Source organism: Trichomycterus rosablanca, chromosome 7 (assembly GCF_030014385.1).
Source record: "Trichomycterus rosablanca isolate fTriRos1 chromosome 7, fTriRos1.hap1, whole genome shotgun sequence".
NCBI classification, from domain to species: domain Eukaryota; kingdom Metazoa; phylum Chordata; class Actinopteri; order Siluriformes; family Trichomycteridae; genus Trichomycterus; species Trichomycterus rosablanca.
Window position 1 is genome coordinate 16481450 of NC_085994.1, and position 10395 is coordinate 16491844.

General features: G+C 42.0%; 1 protein-coding gene across 1 annotated transcript; it reads left to right on the plus strand.

Moving 5' to 3' along the window:
• The first annotated feature begins 1592 nt into the window (after positions 1-1592).
• Positions 1593-10057, plus strand: pym1 (PYM homolog 1, exon junction complex associated factor). The gene is made up of 3 exons (XM_062999061.1): positions 1593-1789; positions 6294-6387; positions 7083-10057. The coding sequence occupies exons 1-3, from the start codon at positions 1759-1761 to the stop codon at positions 7540-7542; spliced, it is 585 nt and encodes a 194-aa protein (XP_062855131.1). The 5' UTR covers positions 1593-1758; the 3' UTR covers positions 7543-10057.
• The last annotated feature ends 338 nt before the right edge of the window (positions 10058-10395 follow it).

Sequence of the window (10395 nt, forward strand, 5' to 3'; positions counted from 1 at the left end):
AACCTCACTTCCAGTCACTGTCTGTTCTCTAAAGTACTCTTTTCCCACACCTTTAACATTTACACCGATCAGCCATAACATTAAAACCACCTCCTTGTTTCTTCACTTACTGTTCATTTAATCAGCTCCACTTACCATATAAAAGCACTTTGTAGTTCTGCAATTACTAACTGTAGTCCATCTGTTTCTCTACATACCTTTTTAGCTTGGTTTCACCCTGTTCTTCAATGGTCAGGACCACCACAGAGCAGGTATTATTTAGGTGGTGGATCATTCTCAGCACTGCTGTGACACTGACATGGTGGTGGTGTGTTAGTGTGTGTTGTGCTGGTATGAGCTGTTTACTGGTTATATTTTTGGTTGGTGGACTATTCTCAGTCCAGCAGTGACAGTGAGGTGTTTAAAAACTCCATCAGCGCTGCTGTGTCTGATCCACTCATACCAGCACAACACACATTAACACACCACCACCATGTCAGTGTCACTGCAGTGCTGAGAATGATTTACCACCTAAATAATACCTGGTCTGTGGTGGTCCTGTGGGGGTCCTGACCATGGCTGGATTACTGACCGGGCCAGTGGGGCCAGCGCCCAGGGGCCCTTGAGGTCAGGGGGCCCCGGGGGGGCCCTGGCCCAAAACATTTTGCGATGCCTATCAACATTTATGATACGATATATTTTTATTTCCGAGGGCCCTCCATTTTAAGGATCCTCTGACTATTAGGGACTTTGACCCCAGGGCCTCTTGGGGGCCCTAGCCATGCTTTTGGGGCCCCTAGCCATGCTTTTGGGCCCTAGCCATGCTTTTTAGGGCCCTAGCCATGCTTTTGGGCCCCTTATGAAAATGGATGAGGCGTTGTGGCACTGCTCTGACTTCGACTTCTGGCTTTTAGGGGTCCTAGGAAAGAGGGGGCATATTTTTAGAGGGTTATGAGAGCCCCTACCAGGGTGCCCTAGAGAAGAGCAGGGCATACCATTAGAGGTGTTTGCCCAGGGGCCCAGACTATCCTTAATCCGTCCTTGGTCCTGACCATTGAAGAACAGCATGAAAGGGGGCTAACAAAGCAAGCAGAGAAACAGATGGGCTACAGTCAGTAATTGTAGAACTACAAGGTGCTTCTATATGGTAAGTGGAGCTGATAAAATGGACAGTAAGTGTAGAAACAAGGAGGTAGTTTTAATGTTATGGCTGATCGGTGTATACGTTCATTCATTGTCACTCACAGTCAATCACATTTACACACACACACACTCATATCTAGAGGGACTTTAGTATCTCCAGTTACCCTGACTGCATGTCTTTGGCCTGTGGGAGGAAACCGGACCTCCCAGAAGAAACCCACACAGACACTAGGAGAACATTCAAACTCCACACAGAAAGGACCTGGACCACTTGACCTGGAAATCAAACCCAGGACCTTCTTGCTGTGTGTCAACAACTCACTAAGTCAGTAGAATTGCTCTATAATGCCTTAATGTGTGATGAGTGAGTGAGTGAGTGTGCTGGCCGGATATGCAATCCTGTTCTGCACAAAGTGTACTTTGTACCACCTTGCGCTTATTTTGTTGTTGCTGATGTCGGGTGGCGCAAGGCTCTCCGCGACCCTGACCAGGATCACGCGTTTAATGAAAACGAACTAATGAATGAATGATTGAAGTCTCTCTAAGCCCAGTTAGCCTGCCATAGCAGTCCACGCACCCAGCCTTTTATAATATAGTCTTTTCCGCCATGTGATCGGAAGTGTTACATGTGTAAAGATGGCGACTCCCTATGTAACAGATGACTCTGGTGAGTTGAATGATTTTATTGTATTTAATTTATCGGATCAGTGGAATGAGACGTTATTTAAATGCATGACATTCATGCAGAATGAGGATGTCTTGCGAGTGTATGCTAGTAGAGGTGCTGCACAGCGTTGAGGAATGGCTGCAGTAGTATAGCATGTTTATTGTCTCCCGCACCCTTGTTATATTATCGCATAACATTACAACTGCGCGTATTATGTGCCTCGAAACATACCACTTTATATTTATTATATTATACATATTTTTGTGTTAATATACATAAATACATTTGAGCTGGAGGTTAACTGTGTTAGTATTGGTCGCTATTCGGTTAAGCTAATAAGCTAACAACAGTGTGGAATTGAGAGCATCCTAAGGCTATGAGACGGTTTCTTATTTTATTTTAATTTAATTATAATAATTTTAACAACTTTGTATTCATTAATTACGTGTACTATGATGTAAACATAATTCGTTTTCATAATAGTACCAGACATCCCAAGTTGCAAAAACTCATTTCAGGGAGGTACCCCCGGACCTCGACCCCGACCCCCAAGCCCAAAAAAAAAAAAAAAAAAGGAGCTGCTAACTGAGCTACTAAGCTAACTGTTCGCGTCACAAACACATTAATGTGTACTACATAGTGCACTAGATAGTGTGAAAGATAATAGATTTATGTTCCCTACATAGTGCACTAGTTTGTATATTAGAAAATAATTTATGTTCCTTACTTAGTGCACTAGACAGTGTACTAGATAATAGACTTATGTTTCTTACATAATGCTTTAGGTAGCGTATTAGTTAACGGATTTAGGTTCCCTACATAGTGCACTAAATTGTATATCAGATAACGGATTTATGTTCCCTACATAGTGCACTAGATAGTATTTTAGATATGAATTTATGTTCCCTACATAGTGCACTAGATAGTGAATTAGACAATTGGTTTATGTTCCTTACACAGTGCACTAGATTGTATATCAGATGACGGATTTATGTTCCCTACATAGTGCACTAGATAGTGTATTAGATAACGCATTCATGTTCACTACATAGTGCACTAGAAAGTATAACTAGATGATGATTTGTGTTCCTTACATAGTGCACTAGATAGTGTATTACATAATTATGTTCCCTACATAGTGCACTAGATTGTATATTTGATCATAGATTTATGTTCCCTACATAGTGCACTAGACAGTATATTAGACAACTGATTTATGTTCCCTACACAGTGCGCTAGATTGTATATGAGATAACGGATTTAATACGCGATCGGGAAAAAAGTCTGTGTCGCCTGCGTGCTCGTGTGTGTGCGCTCTTGGCCGCTCGTTCTAGATTCCGGGAGATTTTATCTGACTTGCGGGCATCAGCGAGCCGCTATGTACAGTGTATCACAAAAGTGAGTACACCCCTCACATTTCTGCAGATATTTAAGTATATCTTTTCATGGGACAACACTGACAAAATGACACTTTGACACAATGAAAAGTAGTCTGTGTGCAGCTTATATAACAGTGTAAATTTATTCTTCCCTCAAAATAACTCAATATACAGCCATTAATGTCTAAACCACCGGCAACAAAAGTGAGTACACCCCTAAGAGACTACACCCCTAAATGTCCAAATTGAGCACTGCTTGTCATTTTCCCTCCAAAATGTCATGTGATTTGTTAGTGTTACTAGGTCTCAGGTGTGCATAGGGAGCAGGTGTGTTCAATTTAGTAGTACAGCGCTCACACTCTCTCATACTGGTCACTGAAAGTTCCAACATGGCACCTCATGGCAAAGAACTCTCTGAGGATCTTAAAAGACGAATTGTTGCGCTACATGAAGATGGCCAAGGCTACAAGAAGATTGCCAACACCCTGAAACTGAGCTGCAGCACAGTGGCCAAGATCATCCAGCGTTTTAAAAGAGCAGGGTCCACTCAGAAACGACCTCGCGTTGGTCGTCCAAAGAAGCTGAGTGCACGTGCTCAGCGTCACATCCAACTGCTGTCTTTGAAAGATAGGCGCAGGAGTGCTGTCAGCATTGCTGCAGAGATTGAAAAGGTGGGGGGTCAGCCTGTCAGTGCTCAGACCATACGCCGCACACTACATTAAATTGGTCTGCATGGCTGTCACCCCAGAAGGAAGCCTCTTCTGAAGTCTCTACACAAGAAAGCCCGCAAACAGTTTGCTGAAGACATGTCAACAAAGGACATGGATTACTGGAACCATGTCCTATGGTCTGATGAGACCAAGATTAATTTGTTTGGTTCAGATGGTCTCAAGCATGTGTGGCGGCAATCAGGTGAGGAGTACAAAGATAAGTGTGTCATGCCTACAGTCAAGCATGGTGGTGGGAATGCCATGGTCTGGGGCTGCATGAGTGCAGCAGGTGTTGGGGAGTTACATTTCATTGAAGGACACATGAACTCCAATATGTACTGTGAAATACTGAGCAGAGCATGATCCCCTCCCTCCGGAAACTGGGTCGCAGGGCAGTGTTCCAGCATGATAATGACCCCAAACACACCTCTAAGACGACCACTGCTTTATTGAAGAGGCTGAGGGTAAAGGTGATGGACTGGCCAAGCATGTCTCCAGACCTAAACCCAATAGAACATCTTTGGGGCATCCTCAAGCGGAAGGTGGAGGAGCGCAAAGTCTCGAATATCCGCCAGCTCCGTGATGTCGTCATGGAGGAGTGGAAAAGCATTCCAGTGGCAACCTGTGAAGCTCTGGTAAACTCCATGCCCAGGAGAGTTAAGGCAGTTCTGGGAAATAATGGTGGCCACACAAAATATTGACACTTCAGGAACTTTCACTAAGGGGTGTACTCACTTTTGTTGCCAGTGGTTTAGACATTAATGGCTGTATATTGAGTTATTTTGAGGGAAGAATAAATTTACACTGTTATATAAGCTGCACACAGACTACTTTTCATTGTGTCAAAGTGTCATTTTGTCAGTGTTGTCCCATGAAAAGATATACTTAAATATCTGCAGAAATGTGAGGGGTGTACTCACTTTTGTGATACACTGTATATGCGGGAGACTCCCGGAACTTCCGGGAGACTTGGGATGTCTGAGACTGCTTCTTATTTTATTTTAACTATATTAATTTTAACAACTTTGTATTCATTAATTACGTGTACTATAATGTTAACATAATTCGTTTGCGTAATAGTACACGTAATTATTGAATGCAAGGTTGTACCAGGTAAGAATGGGCATCATACCCAAGAAACCCAATATTCCCTTTAGAAAAGTGGTGTACATAAATTATCCTGAAATATAATATACACCGATCAGCCATAACATTCAAACCACCTTCTTGTTTTTACACTCACTGTCCATGTTGTGCTGGTATGAGTGGATCAGACACAGCAGCGCTGATGGAGTTTTTAAACACCTCACTGTCCCTGCTGGATTGAGAATAGTCCACCAACCAAAAAAATATCCAGCCAACACTGCCCCGTGGGCAGCGTCCTGTGACCACTGATGAAGGTCTATAAGATGAGCAACTCGGACGGCAGCAATAGATGAGCGCTCGTCTCTGACTTTACATCTACAAGGTGGACCAACTAGGTGGTAGGAGTGTCTAATAGAGTGGACAGTGAGTGGACACGGTATTTAAAAACTCCAGCAGCGCTGCTGTGTCTGATCCACTCATACCAGCACAACACACCACCACCATGTCAGTGTTACTGCAGTGCTGAGAATGATCCACCACCTAAATAATACCTGCTCTGTGGGGGTCCTGACCATTGAAGAACAGGGTAAAAGCAGCCTAAAGAGGTATGTAGAGAAAAAGATGGACTACAGTCAGTAATTGTAGAAATACAAAGTGCTTCTATATGGTAAGTGGAGCTGATAAAATGGACAGTGAGTGTAGAAACAAGGAGGAGGTTTTAATGTTATGGCTGATCAGTGTATACATTATAATATGAATAATATTATTACATATTACATATCACACTTTTTGTATTGTACTGTAGATATGTAAGTGTAGATATGTATAATATATATATTACATATTATTATTGTAAGCCCTGATGGCTGCAGGAATGAATGACCTGAGGTAGCGCTCCTTCTTACACAGGGGGTGTAGGAGTCTGGTACTGAAGGACCTTGTTAGGACCCCTACAGACTCGTGTAGTGGATGTGCGGTGTTGTCCAGGATGGATGAAAGCTTGGCTGTCATCCTCCTTTCTCCCACCTCCTCTACAGATTCGGGAGGACAGTTCAAGACAGAGCTTGCTCCTCTTGATCAGCTGACGATGTCTAATCAGTCATTTTTCCCCACTTTATCCTTTATATAACTTTATCAAATATTATAATAATTTATGCAAGTTATTTTTTACCTCCCTGGTCAAAATACCCGTACGCAGAACATGTGCTAAAAAAGTCAAAGTACTTAAAATACATATAAATAACAATAAATACAGTATTAGTAATTGTTACTGCGGTCCAACTGTATTCCATAGTCATTTTCACAGACTTGTGTGCTGTGTTTTTACAGGAAAATACATTGCTGCTACACAGCGACCAGATGGGACATGGAGGAAACCTCGGCGAGTAAAGGATGGATATGTACCACAGGAAGAGGTGCCCGTGTAAGTTGAAATAAACACCGCATTTATTTATTCATCTGGGGCGGCATAGTGGCTCAGTGGGTAGCACTGTTGCCTCACAGCAAGAAGTTCCTGGGTTCGATCACCAGGTGGGGCGGTCCGGGTCTTTTCTGTGTGGAGTTTGCATGTTCTACCTGTGTCTGCGTGGGTTTCCAAGAAGGTCCTGGGCTCTATCCCCAGGTGGGGCGGCCGAGTCCTTTCTATGTTAAGTTTGTCTATGGGGTTTTCTCCGGGAGCTTTGGTTTCCTCCAACAGTCCAAAGACATGCAAGTGAGGTGAGACCTAAAATTCATGCCTGCAGTTCTTGCCTGATGATCTAGTAGTGTGTCTTACTAAAGCAGTTGATTAAAGATGAGTTGGCTAAAATTAATGTAAAAGACGAATATTAAATGATCAAAACGTATAGTTATTACATGTTACTAGTTATTTAGTTCAGGAGCCAGTTGCTTTTTCACAAATGTGTTATGCATGTTGGATAATTGTTTATTTTTAATTATTGTATGCAATTTTTATACAGCAATTTATTGTGACATATGCAATAACGAAAGCAATCAGTAAGGGGGCAGTTACTTCTTTACAGCACTGTATGTTGCATTTTGACCTAACCGGTCTGAACACATTTGCTTTTGTCTTTTAGATATATTATCATTATTTTTCCCTCCTCCTGTCTGTTTCAGCTATGAGAATAAATACGTGAAGTTTTTTAAGAGTAAGCCGGATCTCCCTCCCGGCATGAATCCAGAGTATGCAGCATCAGGCAAGCAGCAGCAGGAGGCGGCAGCGCAGGGAAAAGAGAGCGAGGTAGCAGGTCTGTCCAAATCGGCCAAACGCAACATGAAGCGCAAAGAGAAACGCAAGCAGCAGCAGGGCCAGCAGGAGGCCAGCGGGGAGGTGGAGGAAGTTACAAAAGAATTGGAGAAGGTTTCAGTAGCAGCTGAGGAGTCTGCAGACCTAACCACAGCTACATCAGAGAAAGCTAAGAAGATCAAGAACCTGCGAAAGAAGCTGCGCCAGGTGGAAGACCTACAGCAGAAAGTGGACTCGGGAGAGCTGCATAACCCCACTAAGGATCAGTTGGACAAATTGGAACGGGCCCAGGCCATACGAGAGGAGCTGAGGCAGCTTGAGGCTTCATAAAGCAAGACAGTATAGTACAGTACATGGAGGGGTAGGGTAAAGTTTTTGGTGGGTATGGCACTAAAATCTGTACTTATGGATTTAGCATAGACATTCATTTATTCCAGTCGGTGTAATTCTGGTTCTGTGAAGCCACCACTCACTTTCTTCATTTGTGATACAATAATAAACAAGGATATTTTTAATATAACCATGCTCTTATTAGTAATGGCCATTCTGAGTCGTTTTGTGGTTCGAGTACTCAATCACAAAAAAGAATCAACTGCTTTACATTGTTTACAGTGTGCAAAATATTTTTACTTTATAAACAGTCACTTTTTCTGTGTTCAGTATTTAAAAAGACAGTTTGATGCCAGATTTTTTGTCTGTAACATGCAAGACGAGAACAGTTTCTGATTCAGCTCTCAAGGATCAATCTGGTGGCATTAACTAGAAAGTCTATAATATACCAGTGAATTGGAAGTCTGGGAAATATTTGTCCATTCTTTTTTTGCCTTGTGCACACACAATAATTTGCTTCACTCATCCTCTAGCTTTTTTTCATCTAGAAAAGTAATGCATTTTCCCAAAGCTCTGGCATAATGTAGTCAGACCAAAAACCAGCCCATTCTGATTTAGTCTGATTTCAGTTGTGCACTCCCACAAGATTAATTCAGATTTATGCCAAGTTCACATTACACGACTTGATCTCTTGTAATCAGGAGTCTTTTAAGTCGTTGTGGTTTTCACACTATGCATCTGATCAGCGATAGGGGGTCTCACACTACACCATCTATCTCCAGGAGTAATCTCAGATGAGTCTATCTGGTCTCCCAAACTACAATTTGTCACAAAAACAAATGCGGGAAGTAACAAGAGGTTTAACGATACTACAGTACTTGTGTTCATAACAATTACAACCTGATCACAACACCTTTCACAGTACATGATTTTGAGTGGGTGACACGGTGGCTAAGAGGGTAGCACTGTTGCCTCACAGCAAGAATTCGATCTTGCTGAGTTCGATCCCCAGGTGGGGCGGTCCGCGTCCTTTCTGTGTGGAGTTTGCATGTTCTCCCCGTGTCTGCGTGGGTTTTCTTCCCACAGTCCAAAGACATGCAAGTGAGGTGAATTGGAGACACTAAATTGTCCAAGACTGTGTTTGATATAACCTTGTGAACTGATGAATCTTGTGTAATGAGTAACTACAGTTCCTGTCATGAATGTAACCAAAGTGTAAAACATGACGTTAAAATCCTAATAAACGAACAAACATGATTTTGAGTTGCTGACAGGTCCAGATATTTAGCATGCCAGATATTTTTCTTGAGTCTGTGAGCGATCAGCAAGCTGCTCGGATCGAGTCGTTAAACAGTTCACACACAGAGATCGAGAGCCAATTTCCGAGCCCTGAGCGAAGTCTGATTTGCCTCCGAGCTGCCACATCTAGTGGCGACCTGTCAGCGAGCGAAAATCGGCTAAAATGGTGTAGTGTGAACTAGGCATTAGGAGTTTGATCATGAAGATCTGAAAAAAAAAAAAATCAGCCTTTTCGAATCTGGATTTAGTTTCATGCATAGAAGATCAACAAGCAGGAGTGCCACACTATGGGTTTACATGGGCCTAATCTGCTTACCTTATTTTACCATTCGATTAAGACGGGTTTCCTCTGGATTGCTAAGAATGTTAATAAATACATTTTCTTAATTTGAGGATTAAAATGGATGTTGTTAATCAGTCAATTGCATTGCTGGCTGATCACATTTTTATGATCATATGAAATAGCAAAATGTTATATTTGACATAGGATGTCATTCACGTAAGAGAAAGGAGTTCCTTTGTAGCCTATCTGCATCTCTTGCAATCCTAATAGAAAGAGTATGCAGTTAAATTACAACTTGTGCACTCCATCAACATGGACTTCCATATTAGGGGACATCTTTGGGAAGTTTCCTTGAGAGAGTATAAAGAAGGATTTTTTGTTTTTGGAAATAAACCTTTGTCTCCTGCCGTTGATGGACACTTCAGACTGGGATTATTAGTTATACAACGTGACACTACCTTACAATGCAGACTGAGTGACAGAAGTTACTAGAGACTGTTCTGTTCTGTTTGCAGTCTCTTTTTTTAACATGTGACTTCCATAATATTCATATTGTATGAAACATTGTTTAAAAATGTAAAACCAGCATGGATCAGTCACTGGACTGAATGAAAATATTTGTTAGCCACATCATTTTTTTTGGGTTTTTTAAAAAGTCTTTTTTATGTGTGTGTGTTTTTTAGTAGTTGTATTACATTAAAGTAATAAAATACATCCCCTTTTCTTAAAGATTTCTATTATACTGAATAAAAGCTAGGGCATGGTGACAGAGCTGGTGGAGTTTAATGCAGCACAGCAACATGGTTTCTAAGGATGTGGGTTTAATCCTAACATCTGGTCACTGTCTGTGGGGAGTTTGACATGTGTTACAGTGTCTGTGCAGTTTTCTTTAGGCACCCTGTGTAGGGTGTGTTTCCATTTCACACTTAGTGTTTCCAGGTCTCACTGATTTCACCATGAACCTGAATGAATAAAGAAAAATTGAAGAATGAAGAATTAAATAATAGAAATGTATTACATTGGTACCCTGATGTACTAAGATTTTAAAACTGTTTTAGTAACCACTTTATTTTGGGGACAGTGGTAGCCTAGTGGGCGGGGCTTTCGGCTATCAACTGAAAGGTTGAGAGGTCGAATTCCAGCTCTTCCATGAAACCACTGTTGGGTGCTTAAACAAGGCCCTTAACCCTCTCTGCTCCAGGGGTGGCGTACAATGGCTGACCCTGCGGTCTGACCCTAGCTTCCAAACAATCTGGGATATGCGAACATTT